Source organism: Plodia interpunctella, chromosome 10, assembly GCF_027563975.2.
Source record: "Plodia interpunctella isolate USDA-ARS_2022_Savannah chromosome 10, ilPloInte3.2, whole genome shotgun sequence".
Taxonomy (NCBI): Eukaryota; Metazoa; Arthropoda; class Insecta; order Lepidoptera; family Pyralidae; genus Plodia; species Plodia interpunctella.
In genome coordinates, this window is record NC_071303.1 from 9,266,913 (window position 1) to 9,281,939 (window position 15,027).

Below are 15,027 nucleotides of genomic sequence, written 5' to 3' on the forward strand. Positions count from 1 at the left end.
TATAATATAGGTACTATAGGTACTATAGGTACAATATAAGGTAATATAGGTACAATATAATATAGGTACTATTTCCTTTATTTTCTTGTTCTTACTAGGTAGGTAGGATTTTGTCCTGATGTTCATTGACTAATGAGTATAGATATAAGAACACTAGGTTTTGCCCGCGGCTTCGCACGCGTGAATTTCAGTTCTTAAAAGTTTCAGTTATTATTTTATCGCGTATTCTAAGACTGGTAAATTTTATTTATTACTATGATTCAAATTCGTATTTTTGTCATCTTTAGTTCAATTCCCCGTTTTCCGCTACGATTTCCGATACGTGTCTCGTTCCGAAACTTATCCTGCAATGTCTTTGAACATTTCGTGGACCTCTCTTCAAAAATATTATAGTTTCTCAAAAATTTCCACCCCTACATCATTCTCCTAGAGATTTTCAAAATATAATTATATTTTACTAACTATATAGTATAGATTACCAACTCCAAATATAAATAAAAAATTTAATGTGTCTAACTTAAAAAATGACGAAGTTTCATACAAACTGGCAACCCATATTTCACCCCATTAGAGATGAAATTTCGAAATATCCTTTCTTAGCGGACGTCTCCTAGTCACAATCTGCCATTCTGACAAATTTCATCTTCATGGGCTCAGTAGTTTTCGAGATTTCGTGATTCGCCCGTGTATTTCGATCCATTTGTGTGTATGACCCTTTAGAATTCAGTAAATATTGTAATGATGAATTTAAATAGCAATAAAGTAGGTATAGTTTTGTTTCAAAACATTATTTTCCTTGTACAAATGTATTAAAGAAACTTAAATAAACTACCCAATTATGTAAAACTGAATAGTTAATACCTACCGAATGGAGGTTAAAATTGTGATATGATTCTTATCGTTAGTTTATTTACATCAAATTAATGATAATATTATGTTTTGTGAGCATTGTAACAATAAAAAAGGATGAAGGGTTCCGTAGTAGCAATCATAGATTAGAGAGATCTGTACTGAAAATAGCAGGTAAATAATTTCTCGCCAGCAAAAATTATATTTTCAACAAACAAGTAACAAAGTTATAATTAACGCTATTGAAAAATATCACAACTGCTGACTGTAACTTCTTCGAATCAATTTTTAATGCAATTTAATTATCAGATTTTTTCATATAAAGGTTAAAAGACACTTTTTTTTAAATTATTCAAACATTTGTGTACCTGCTGCAAGAGGCGGACAGTGGGCAGACATGATGCTAAAAATTGTATACCCTAATAATTTATATAAAAATTCATTCGCTACCAGTATAAACAAAATATTACTGAACTGTTAAATATATTTATATTTAATAGTTTAAGTCGTTAAATATATTTATATTTAATAAACTATTAACAAAATATTGCTGAACTGTTAAATATATTTATATTTAATAGTTTTAAAATATTAATTTTTGTACTTAAATCAGCCAGAAGCCTGCCTTTTAGAAAATTGAAATTTGTCAGATTTATCCATTTATATAGTTATAATAAAACAAAATTCCAAATAATGGATAATACCATTGGAATTGTAAAAAATGGATGCAGGTAATATCCTGATCCAGAGATACATTTCTGTGGTATACTCCTATTGGGCCCGAAGTTCTATCTAGCGCGACTGGAAATTTACCAATAATATAAAGTTCAATAACATAAACAATTTGAACAGGCCTTTAGAGTAAATCATAATATCAAATAGAAGCGGGGTCGTCGTCGGGTCGTTAAAGTCAGCTTGTGAATGTAAAGTGTCGCAGCTGAAACAGTATCATAGCGTTGCCAGTCCTATGAAGTTTGCTCAAGATAAGTAAACATGACTCTTAAAGGTATTTTTGAATAAAATAATTGAAATAAAAATAATATAATTTCAATTCATATAATTTTGAATAATATTTCATTAACAAAAATATATATATACATTATTGTATTTCGTCTTAAATTTGTGGGTTTCTTTAATCAGAATCAAGAAAATTAGTTGAAAATTTACCGAAAACTAAAAATACATTTACTGATGAAATACTATTTTATTTACAGTTTCAAAACATTGCATTTCTTCTATTATTAGGCGTTATAGCGCCAATTCAAACTCAACATCATGTCAGCCAGGAGGACCTATAAATTATGCAGTAAGTGTAAAATGTTATATTATATTTATTGTGTTCACTTAGAAGTTAAATCAATAATATTTATTTTTTTAAGGGACCAATGTTTCAAAAAACAGAGCAGTTGAAAAGCGAAAACTTTCCTCCAGTACAAAGGAATTTTTATAAGAAACCATTGCTGCTTCACCAAGGCTACATGCAATGGCTCTACGATCACGAGGGTCGCAAATATTTAGATCTATTTGGCGGTATCGTGACTGTATCAGTTGGCCATTGTCATCCGTACGTTTATTTTTATTACAAGATAAAATAGAAACAAATTGGCGACCTTGAAAAAATACATTAAGTTTCATTTCACGTTGCAAGTTTCCCCTGAAAGTGACAGATGACTTTAGAAGATTTGGATAAAATATAACACCAGTGTGAGCACACTCAATATAAATGAATATCAAGGTCACGCAAAAAACAGGACATGAAACTTGACCTGATGAATGATGAAATCTGAACTGATTATTTTGCTTTTCAGAAAAGTTGTAGCTGCTATGCAAGAACAATTAAAGAAGCTCTGGCATACGACAAGCATTTATAGGAATCCTAAAATATACGAGTTTGTAGAAAAATTGGTCGCAAAAATGCCTGGAAAATTAAAGGTAATTAGCAATCCTCTATCTACACCTTATGGGATAAAAAATATGACGATAAATTAGTGAAGTAACCCGTCTTTGCGCAAAATATCCTTTTCTTACAATGTCCTTTTCTCGAAATGTCCTTTCTCAAAATGTCCTTTTCTCATAATGTCCTTTCTTCATAATATCCTTTTCTCAAATTGTTCTTTTAATAAAAGAAACTGTTTTAATCAGTTGCTTATTTATCGACTGGTAACATAACGCTAATATTGCATGCCTGTAAGAGTAAACAGTTGAAACTATAGTATTGTATGTGCCACACCTTGTACTACACAGTTACTGCAATAAGCATGTTTGAGTTTATATAAATTATCATCAAAAACACACAAGGACATTTTGAGAAAAGGACGTTATGACAAAAGGACGTTATGAGAAAAGGACGCTATGAGAAAAGGACGTTATGAGAAAAGGACGTTATGAGAAAAGGACGTTATGAGAAAAGGACGTTATGAGAAAAGGACGTTATGAGAAAAGGACGTTATGAGAAAAGGACGTTATGAGAAAAGGACGTTATGAGAAAAGGACGTTATGAGAAAAGGATGTTATGAGAAAAGGACGTTATGAGAAAAGGACGTTATGAGAAAAGGACGTTATGAGAAAAGGACGTTATGAGAAAAGGACGTTATGAGAAAAGGACGTTATGAGAAAAGGACGTTATGAGAAAAAGACGTTATGAGAAAAGGACGTTATGAGAAAAGGACGTTATGAGAAAAGGACGTTATGAGAAAAGGACGTTATGAGAAAAGGACGTTATGAGAAAAGGACGTTATGAGAAAAGGACGTTATGAGAAAAAGACGTTATGAGAAAAGGATGTTATGAGAAAAGGACGTTATGAGAAAAGGACGTTATGAGAAAGGACGTTATGACAAAAGGACATTATGAGAAAGGATATTGTGACAAAAGGACATTTTGCGCCAAAACGCCTATTTTTATTGTTGTTGATGTATGTGCCTATTCTTCTGTTTAAAACTGTTATTATTTTTCAGGTCGTATATTTAGTCAACAGTGGCACAGAAGCTAACGACTTGGCTGTGCTTCTTGCTAAACTCTACACCGGTAACCACAACATCATCTCTTTGCAAGACAGTTACCACGGGTGCTCCAGTGCGATGTTGGGTTTGACATCGACGCAGTCTTATCGGTTACCAACTCCAGTACCTGCTGGGTACTCTCATGTAAGTGCTTAATTTTTTACGTATCAGAAAACACCAAGAAAACTCTATTCATGTGAGATACCTACTGAAATATTTGGCGAAACTACTGAAACAATGTTTCCAAGGCTCCAAGTACATCAAATTGATAGAGCTATTAAATAAACCTACAATTTACTATAAACTGTGTCACCATTACAGGCCATGTTACCAGATCCATTCAGGGGAATTTGGGGAGGATGCAGGGACTCCATATCCCAAGTACCTGGTTCCTGTTCTTGTTCTGGAGATTGCATCACTTCTGATAAATATATTCATCAATTAGAAGAGGTAAAAATTATAAAATAAACATTTAAAATAAATATTATTATTCATAGCATCAAAAAACGAAGAATGATATGCGGAAATTGTGTCTTTATCAAACTTATCTACTTGTAAATAATATTTTTATCTGATTTTATCGTCGGTGATATACATACATATGATACATATTATAATGATAATGTTTAAAACAATAGCATAATAATGTCATTTAAATATAACGTTGCCTTGTTTACAGCACGTGATAAACAATATCCCAATTAGTGGGGCTGCTGCAATGTTTGCAGAGTCAATACAGGGAGTGAATGGAACAGTTCAGTTTCCCAAGGGATATCTCAAAAAGGCTCAGCAATTAATAAAAGAGTACAATGGTCTTTTTGTTTCTGACGAAGTAAGTTTCTGATAAAATAGGAAACGCCTAAGTAAGATAAAAGCGGTGGTGGTGTAATGGTTAAGATCCCCGCCTGTGGATCGGAAGGTCTCAGGTTCTAATCCACACTCCAACTAATACTCGTGCGACATGGGTTTGCATACCAATCTGACTCATGTACCTATATATGTTTTCATCGACCACCACTGGCTTCCGGTGAAGGACAAACATCGTGAGGAAACCTGCACACTGGTTGATTATTAACTTGTGTGTGAAATGGAGAAGGCAATGGCAAACCACTCCATAATGCCAAGAAAGTTGTTACGTGTGTTTCATTCCATGTAACTACCACGACTCTCAGTCATGAGGAATACGACTATGAAGAAGAAGAAGTAAGACCGAGAAAGAGAGTTGTATGAAAATAAATAAGGTGATTTACAGGTACAAACAGGATTTGGACGTACTGGAGATGCGTTTTGGGGTTTTGAAAATCACGAAATCATGCCAGATATTGTAACAATGGCGAAGGGAATTGGTAATGGCTTTCCAATGGCAGCTGTTGTGACCACGATGGAAATAGCAGAGGCTCACAACAAAGCTGCCTATTTTAATACATTTGGCGGGAATCCATTGGCTTGCACTGCTGGCAAAGCTGTTTTAGAGGTGAGAAAGAAGTACCTAAGCCTATTCAACTTTTTTTTTTAATTCTTGTTGTTATTGTGTTAATATAGGTATTTTTATTGAAGCGTTATTTGTCCATTAGGTAATTGATGAAGAAAACCTTCAAGAGAACTGTAAAGTGACTGGTAAATATTTTGTAGAACAGTTAATGCAACTTCAAAAGGTTTACCCAGTAATTGGAGATGTAAGAGGAAAAGGCCTAATGCTTGGTGTTGAGTTAGTGGTTCCAGGCACAAAGGACCCGTTAAATGCATCTGATGTTGTGGATATTATGGAAAAAACTAAAGATTTTGGTATACTATTAGGACGTGGAGGAAGATATTCGAATGTAAGTGTACCTTAACGTTATTGAACACTTGTTCGACAATGATTTGATTTTCATTTTATGTACTTATAGTTATTACAATTTATAAGCTATATGTATACCTACCTATTTGGTGCTCTTGGTAGATGTTCACTATCATAAATGTACTATTTAATTTGTTTGTTGTTGTAGGTGTTGAGAATCAAACCACCAATGTGTATTAAGAAAGAAGACGTTGACTTTGCTGTGTCCGTGCTAGATCAAGCTTTAAAAGAATTTATGAAGACATACAAATCTGATTAATAATACGTAAATAATATTTATTGTTATATAATTCTGACTTTAAGATTATGACTGCGTAAGAATAAAAAATAAAAAGTTGAAATGATTTTATTTCCTATAAATTTATTTCAAACTCCAACGAGATTGCTAGAAGACTACGAACGATTGGCTGATTAAGGAATATGCCAAACCATTCCGAATTAAACTATTAACTAACTTATTGTACAAGCCAAACTTTAAAAAATAGTTAAAATGCATGACATGTTTAACAAAACCATATAAATAGTTGATTCGATTTTTGAGTATTTTCAATTCTCGTAAAAGTGAAATAAGTATGTTGATTAGTAAAGACTTAAAGAGTACCTATTACACTTTAATGAAAATACTGTACGTTGCGAAGTATTTAATTCGTCGGCGGAAGACGAAAGAAATGAAAAAGCTACTATATACGATTTTTATGAAATTACATTACATTAATGTAATGTTCAGATGTGGAAATTCTTTAAATCAGCAATTTTACCATGCCATGCAATTTAATTTCTTGAATACCTGGCAACACAATTTATTTGTCACTGTCATCAAAATAATATTCGATGATTCGAACGAAAAGGAAAACGGGGGAAGTCCACAGAGTATTTTTATAAACTGGGAAGTCCAAAAATTGCAAGAAATAAAGTGCAGTTTTAGTTTTATCCAGACTGATTTGTGTAAAACATTTCAGTAGGTATTAAAAATGGTTTTCAAGTGCCAGGAAGACAGTTTTCTTACAGAAGTAAGTTAATTTTCTATGATGGTATGATGTAGTGATTCTAGGTTAAATTTAGATAAATACATATTCTGTTTTCTTTATCGTTTAATAATTTTATGAATACACTAATTACGTCCCAGGGCTTTGATCCTGTTAGTTATGTAGATTACCCCCTACCTTTCTAATATAAGCCTCTTACACTTGTACACACAACTTTTATACACTTCAGCTATATAATATTTAATGTATATGTAATTTGTACACTAAATATTATATAGCAGCGTAATAATGATATAATATGTATGTGATGTTGCAATATGTGATATGTATGTGATGTATCACAAAGAAATTTATACATGATAATTTGTAGTACACCTCAAGAGTTGTAAAATGTGAGCCAACGAAGGAGCCCATAGTCGAATATGGAAAAATTTCCAAGTTTGAAGGTTATCAGATAACTTTGGAAAACACGATATTATTCCCGGCAGGTGGAGGTCAGGTGAGTACCCCAAATGAGTATGATTAAACGTAAAAGATGAAACTTGATAAAATTATTTTATTTATGACAAGATGTTGCCCGGCGCCTTGCTCCCGTAGGAATTTTGAGATAAAACATAGCCTATAGCAAAGAATTTTTGAAATTAGTTCGGTAGTTTCCGAGTTTACCCGCCTCAAACATAGAATCTCACAAAGTCACAAACTCACGAACCCTTACCTCTTTATAATAATAGATTACTTTAAAAATTTAATTTTTATTAAGAGGTCAATGGAGGCCTTTGACTAACAGTGGGACATAAATAGCTGGTTAAAAAACGATTTACTACTCCTGTAACCAATTTTTTTATCAATAACAAAAATTTGTTACTGATAAAAATAAAATTATACATTTTTTACTTCAGCCACATGACATTGGATGGCTCAATGAAAAGGAAGTGCTTCAAGTGTTACGCAAAGGCGATGAAGCTCTACACTTCACCATAGACCCTTTAGAAGTAGGTGCTACTGTCCAAATGAAAATAAATTGGGAAAGGAGACTTGACCATATGCAGCAACATTCAGGTATTTGAGATGTGAATTGGCCAAACTATTAATCGTATTGGAAGTTGCATGCTAGAGATTGATAACCATATATGATCTCTTATATATAGGTATGGATAACCATATTAAGCCTATAAAAGGTCTGAAAGTTTTATGCATGATAACAAAGAAAAATTAGCATATTCTTAATACTCTTCCAACTATTGTGTGGTATTCAAGCATATCACAGTTCATAATATTGTAAAGAGAAAAGATTTGTATTTTGGTTTCAATAAACTCGAAAATTACTAGACCGATTTTGATAGAATTTGGTATAGGGACAGTTGAAACCGTCATTTTAATTTTAACATAGGCTATCTGTTTTACTACAGTTTTACCCGAGCGAAGGCAGGATGGACCTCTAGTAGGATTATAATGTAACTAGCTTTTGCCCGCGACTTCGCCCGCGTGAATTTCATAGCAAAATCTCGGTCATTCCTTAAGACAAATGATGAAGAGATGTTTATCAACTTTCAGCTTTTTATCTTGAAAATTGTATTAAGTCCCATACAATCTTTCAGCCTCTTTTAAAGGGGTTGAGGGTTAATTTTCTGAAAAATCTGAAACTACTTAAATACAAATTTTCAAGTCACTAACTTCAACAGTGTGTTTTCACCCCTTTCACCACCTTCGGGGTGGAATTTCCAAGGATCCTCTCTTAGTGCCAAATTTCAGCGTCCTACGCCCAGTAGTTTCGGCTGTACGTTGTCTGTCAGTCAGTCACTCAGTAACGGAAGAGTTTTATATATATATATATATATATATATATATATATATATATAGATTACTCACCATTCAATAAATGTAGTTGTACATGGATGAGAGAAACCAGAATAGGACGATGTAACAACACTTAATTTGCAGGCCAACACCTACTCTCAGCAATATTAGAGAAGGAACATAACCTACCGACAACGAGCTGGTGGCTCGGAGCTGACGAGTGTCACATAGAGTTGGCTTCAACTGATGTGAGTGAAGCAACAGTGGTCGCTGTGGAGCAACGGTGCAATGCGTTGATAAGAGAAGCTGTACCTGTCAAAGTCAAGTTTTGTAAGTCTGATGACCCAGAATTGGATGAGGTAAGAATTAGCTGGAATAGGAGAAATTCGGGAGAACACTCGTGTTCACTCACCTGACATAAAACCAGACTGGATATTTTCAAGTACCCTCAAATACAGTATATGTACAATTGTTTTTTTTATATATTTGGTTCAATAACTGGCTGAACACCATACAATATTACTATACCATCAAATATAAGTTGCCAACCTCCTTGGAAGTTTTTCTCTTTGTTTGGAATGAACAACATGCACAAGTGACCTTCTCTCAGTTGTGTGTTCATATTTGTTAATGGACATTACATTAAAATGCTTTCTTTTCTCTTACAAGTATTGAGGTTGTTAACAAATTGAAGGTTCTACAATCACATATATCAACATGTTGTCTCAGAACCTATGCTAATCAAGGTTTATAATGCTTTATTATCAAGTATGTTGTGAACTAACATTTGGTATCAGATTTAATTCAAGTAACCTAAATGCATCTGACATGACTTTGTACACAAGTGAATTCACTAATAAAATTAATTAGGGTAAATTAAACAGTCAACAAATATAACTTTCTGTTATAATTATTTTTCGATTTCAGGCACATACGAGAGGATTGCCGAAAGACGTCATGGCCACCATTAGGATCATATGTATTGGAGATATAGATGAGAACATGTGTTGCGGGACTCACGTCGCCAATCTCAGGTAGGTAAGGTCGTCGTCATTCTTTCACAATTAACACTGGCTACACACTATCGCCGAAGTCCATTCATTTAACATTGCGTAGTTTGAATGAGATTTTATTTAACACAACAAGGGAAATCCATCAATGTACGTTGTTCGCGTCGGCATCTGTATGAGTTCTGCTATAGTGTGGATCCGGCATAATGTCGGATGTATTTATGCATCCAATCTTAAACGCTTTAAATGCGCGTTCTTGATTTGTCTGTTCTAACGTGAGTTGACCATAGCGCCATCTGTCCGTATTGCTGTGAACCGTCTGTTCGGCTTATTTCGTCGTTGCGTCGCATGTGGCGCGATAGATGTCGCCACAAATATACGAATTTCTGTAACATTACTAATGGCAAGTTAGTAAATAGTTCAAAATGTTTGTTTTAATACGTAGATACTTTTGATAGTACTGCCTCACGTTTACGCCATTCCATTGTTAATGTACATAATGGATTTTTAATTTGCATTTCAGCCAGTTACAAATGATAAAGCTGCTGGGTACGGAGCCGGGGAAGAAAGGCAAGACAAATTTGAAGTTCGTCGTAGGTAACAGAGTCACTAGGTTGTTCCAGAGGATGCTAGACAGAGAAAGAACATTGGTTGGAGTGCTCAAGTAATTTGTTACTTTTATTCTCTTAGGTGGTTTAGATACCTCCTGTCTGTTTGTAACCTATTTTACGTTTATGTTGTTTTCCTATCTCACTTTACAATATTTGATATTGACAGAGATACGACTTATCTATACATATGATAAAACTGTAAGTGGGTATGTCTGTACAATGTACATACATAGGAGATATTAATAAAAAATAATTATGAGGATTTTATATGAATAATTTTGATTCCAGGAACGAACCGAGTAAACATGAAGAGTTGGTCTTAAAACTACAAAAAAACCTTAAATTATCCAATAAAAATCTACAAAATTTACTATCAGAGCTGGCACAATTTGAAATTGACACAATAAAGAATACGGAACCGAAACCAAAATATGTGTTTATGTTTAAAAAAGAAGCAACTCCGGACTTCAACAGAGCTATTTGCAAGGGTTTGGAAGGAGAAGGGTTGTTCATGTTTTTGGCCTCGGAAGATGCAGACAAACCTAAAGAGGGACAGATTATAATCCAGGGGCCAGAGGAGCATTGCAATGCTTTGGGACAGCAGTAAGTTCATTTATATGCATTACACAATTAAAATTGGTGATCAGTATTTACGTGACACATGCTAATAGATGTCATATCTCGTCAAGGATGATATGCGTGACATTGGTTTGAAAACTAGGAACGCCGACGACACGGTGCGAAGTGGAGACGCAAAAGTAGGAAAGGATCCTGGGCTCCGACGGTCAACAGCTGCGGAAGAAACCGGGAAAACTCTCTGATGAGAGAGATGCTATGTATGGACATAATAACAAGAGTCAGCATATCTCGCCATCAATGTCCTATTATTTCTTATGATTTATGCCTATTAATATATTTTGTTACTAATACGATGTTGCCCGGGGCTTCGCTCCCGTGGAAATTTTGAGATAAAATATAGCCTATAACAACAATCTTGGTTAATGTAAGGTACATTAATCCATCTAATGGTGAAAGAATTTTTGAAATCGGTTTGGTAGTTTCGGAGATTACCCGATTCAAACATACAAACTCACAAACGCTTACCTCTTTGTAATAATAGTATAGATTTACATATTGGTTGGCTGATCAGTTTGTGGAAAATTTGTGACGAACCACAGATGCAAAAAATACTTGTCTCTGAAGAAACCTAGAAATACACAATATTAATCAAAATTTGAGTGAAGTAGGAATGCGCAAAGATGAAAATGATTGAAAGGACTAGATGTTGTTGAATATGCGTCTTATGATTAGTTGACAATTATCCCGTATTTTCTTCCAGAATAACCGAGCTGTTGAAAGGCAAAGGAGCATTCAAAAATGGCAAATTCCAAGGGAAAGCCGGTGATATGGGGAGCATTAATAAATGCAAGAAATTGATTGAAGATTATTTTAATAATATTTCGTCTTAGTACTTTTGTACTTAATTTTTTTTTCTTTTATGCTAACACGTAAGATAAAACTGTTTTTGTTGGTTACCAAAATGCGTTAGAAATAAATAATTTCAATGTTTAAAAAAGGATATTTTAATAATATTTTCGGCAAACCAAGAGTCTCAACTAATCCTGTATTTCTCCAAACCACGGTGGTTCATTTAAACACAACAAAAATCATAATCAAATATACATTCAATAAGTGTCATTAATGTTTATTTATTATAGAACATATTACACTTCCGTCTACCAGTTCAAATACCTTAAAATAATTTTAAACTATAAACCATTTAAACCTATGATACATTGTTCTTCTCATAATAAATTAGATACTCAAATGTATATGCTATAATGTGCAGTATTTGAATAAATACATTTACATTCAGATAGCTGGGTCTTTATTTTGAAGAAATAAAAACTATTATATTAGGTAACAATAGTTTACATAATATATTAATTATCTACTAATTTACCTAAATATGTGACATACTACGGCAAAGAATTTTTTTTGTATGGTCGGCAGCAAAATCCATTCATACTTTTTTATTTATTGCCCAACTCTTTCTGTTATTGCAGATTCCCATCCAATGCAATAAATTAGGCCCAATGCAAACATTTTTAATACATAACATACAATCTGCAATAAAACCTTTGTGAATAAGGAATTTGAACCTTATTCCCTAGAAATAAGGTTCAAAAGTATGGCTGGACTTTCGCAGCCGACTGTACATATTATAAAATATCAAAATTCGCTAAAATTGAAGTTTTTGATTGTAGTTTACATAACAAGCTCAAGTTTACATTTGTGTGTTACAAATTATAATGTATGATTAGCGGTTCTAAAGATTTGTTCTCTCCAGTTTTATAACTTCATGGTTCCAACCACTAAATTTATTATCAGCGTTCACACAAAAATACAAAATTGAGTCTCGAAACTGAATTACACAATAAAAATATAATATATATTCAAATGTATCATCAATCATCCTTACAATCAATCATGTTGGACGCATTAATACTAGCAACCAGCTTCTCGATGCCGAGGTTTGTCCAGTCCTGCGTACAGTCATCTAAGTAGTTGTCGAAATCCACCAAGTCCTTTTGAACGCGTTTTTGTAGCAGGTGTGATACAGTCTCAAGGGTGTATGGAGTTGCTGTATAAATAGAAAAACATTTATATATACAATGGTCTCACAACTTATGACCGTGCAGAGTGGTGACTAAAAAGTAGGAAGAAGCGGACCCTGGGCTCTGATGTTCAATGGCCGAGGAAGAAACTGGGAAAATGCTCAGATGAGAGAGAGAAAAGGTCAAGAGAGTGTATGTCTCACCCTGTAATAAGATCACTACATTTCTTTCCATGGTCTTTATGAGGCGGCTAAATAAGTACTGACAGCTGACAGGCAACAATAGCATTACCAAAGGGGGTTGACATCAGGTAAAATCACAGCTGAATCTCCAAAATGTTTTATTTTATTTATTACTTTAGTTTTAATAACTTTTAGTGTTACTAATAAATATGAGTCATGGTTACATTTAAAATACAATTCAAAATTTTTTTTTTAAACTATAGTATAAAACTTTTTTATTAGAAATTTGAGTGTGTAGATTATACACTATCTATCTATAGCCTGATGGTAGATACAAGGTCTAAGAGACTCTTGCCTAGAAGATTCCTAAATTGTAGGATTCTGGAAATATTCAAGTGGGGAGAGAACCAAATAAATTGGGAAGTACAATGAGGCAGTATGTAGACCACATAGGGGTAAGCTCTGGAGTTGTTCTGTAGTGTCTCATCTCCTGGCAAGTAACTATTAAACAACCAAATCAATTATGATCAACAACTTACGGAATGTGACTTTATTGGATTCCCTGAGCCTCCACTTCCCATCTGTGTACTTGTACAAATTGAGGGCTGATTCCTCTAAATTTTTTGATAGTTTCATATTGTCCACCTGTAAATACACATTTTTCTGAAGAATAAAGATACTAGGACTAGTAATACAACAGAAATCAATGATTTCTGTGAATACAACAATATAGCATAAATTATCACTTTAACTCACAATTATATACTAGTGGGTGGGTGGTCCTTCGAGCCGGATCGCTGTAGTCTACATTTGTTGGTCCTTCGAGCCGGATAAAAGGACCAACAAATGTAGCTGACAGTGTCAGTTGGTTCAAATTATATTTCAAACTAGTATATAATTGTGTGAGTTAAACGATGCAGCGGTTTTTAGCAGCATTTATTTTCCAATACTTTACTTTTCTTTAAAAAATGTTAAAACCTTTTTTCTAAATAAACTTAATTTTCAAAACAATTATGTTTTGCAAAATATTAGTGCTAGCTCCATGGTTCTAAGTAGTAGAGCTCTTACCACAACAAATACAGCAGAAGGGAAATACTCAGCAATCTTCTCTGCTATTTTTTGGCCAGGGCATTTCTCTACAGTATTGTCTCTGTAGTTCTCACACGCTGCATAGTAGCCAGCAACGATACGGTTCTCATTGGATGCTAATGCTTCAATCTGTAAAGGTAAACATTTAGGTCTTAGAACTTATTTTGTCAACATCTTGAAATTGCACTTTTTATGGCAAATAAAATAAATTGAAGATTATGTGAAATTGTGACGGATGCGTACACGCGTTACAATTTGGCATAATTGTGCTGCACGCATTGATTGTACTCTGTACCTTTACATTGTATGAAAATCATATAACCTAGGTATTTTACTTAATTATAACTTCCGTATAATTTGACAAAACTACCTGTGTCAGAGCCACTTCTCCCATAGGAGACACGTAGTGACTATGATGAAATAGTGGGATAGCGTCAACGATGTCCAAATCTTGATTTTTAGCTCCATCTTTGAGTTTTGACGCATCTGCAAGCAGCACTCCGGTTACTGCTGAATCGGGATACTTAGCCGCATGCAAAATAATTTTAGCGTATGCAGCAGTCTCCAATGAAACTTCCCCCATTTTGAAATCGTAAAATAACTGGAATTTGATGTGAAATTAAAAGTGGCATCCGATAATAACCCGATACGAACGAATCCAATTTTCCAAATTTGCTTGCAAGTTCGCTTACGATATGAAATGTCATGTAATTAAATGTGTCAATGTCACTAACTGTTGTCATACTTAGTGTATGTACCATGGATGTAGTACGTATTTCGTACAACGGAGTACCTACTTACTAAATCTATGATGTACACTTAATATTCATATTATGGATAGATATACCACAGTACCTACCATTTATGCTTCGTTCAAACTGGATGAACATTATTTACGTGATTTACTGTAATGTAATTCTTATATCTGTGGCGCACAAATAGATATAGATTTGCCGCAAAACAAGATAATTCTCAAGGAAAAAAAATACCAATTAAAAAATCTTTGACAGTTTTTTGACAGATTTTGACAACCAGTTGTTTGTTT

The 15,027-nt window shown here is 33.7% G+C and overlaps 3 protein-coding genes across 3 annotated transcripts; 2 read left to right on the top strand and 1 right to left on the bottom strand.

Annotated features, from left to right (window-relative positions):
- Positions 1-1,739: 1,739 nt before the first annotated feature.
- Positions 1,740-6,026, top strand: LOC128673185 (uncharacterized protein). Its single transcript, XM_053750859.2, has 10 exons — positions 1,740-1,855; positions 2,064-2,155; positions 2,229-2,413; positions 2,658-2,781; positions 3,805-3,993; positions 4,171-4,299; positions 4,529-4,681; positions 5,102-5,323; positions 5,424-5,669; positions 5,838-6,026. The coding sequence occupies exons 1-10, from the start codon at positions 1,843-1,845 to the stop codon at positions 5,946-5,948; spliced, it is 1,464 nt and encodes a 487-aa protein (XP_053606834.1). The 5' UTR covers positions 1,740-1,842; the 3' UTR covers positions 5,949-6,026.
- Positions 6,027-6,511: 485 nt separating this feature from the next.
- On the top strand, positions 6,512-11,972 carry LOC128673186 (uncharacterized protein). Its single transcript, XM_053750860.2, has 8 exons — positions 6,512-6,699; positions 7,046-7,174; positions 7,575-7,734; positions 8,617-8,831; positions 9,400-9,506; positions 10,006-10,146; positions 10,382-10,696; positions 11,433-11,972. Exons 1-8 carry the CDS (start codon positions 6,661-6,663, stop codon positions 11,560-11,562), a joined length of 1,236 nt encoding a protein of 411 aa, XP_053606835.1. The 5' UTR covers positions 6,512-6,660; the 3' UTR covers positions 11,563-11,972.
- On the bottom strand, positions 11,527-14,696 carry EMC8-9 (ER membrane protein complex subunit 8/9). The gene is made up of 4 exons (XM_053750862.2): positions 14,353-14,696; positions 13,962-14,111; positions 13,433-13,538; positions 11,527-12,737 (listed from the first exon to the last, which is right to left on the bottom strand). Exons 1-4 carry the CDS (start codon positions 14,563-14,565, stop codon positions 12,562-12,564), a joined length of 645 nt encoding a protein of 214 aa, XP_053606837.1. The 5' UTR covers positions 14,566-14,696; the 3' UTR covers positions 11,527-12,561.
- Positions 14,697-15,027: the final 331 nt, after the last annotated feature.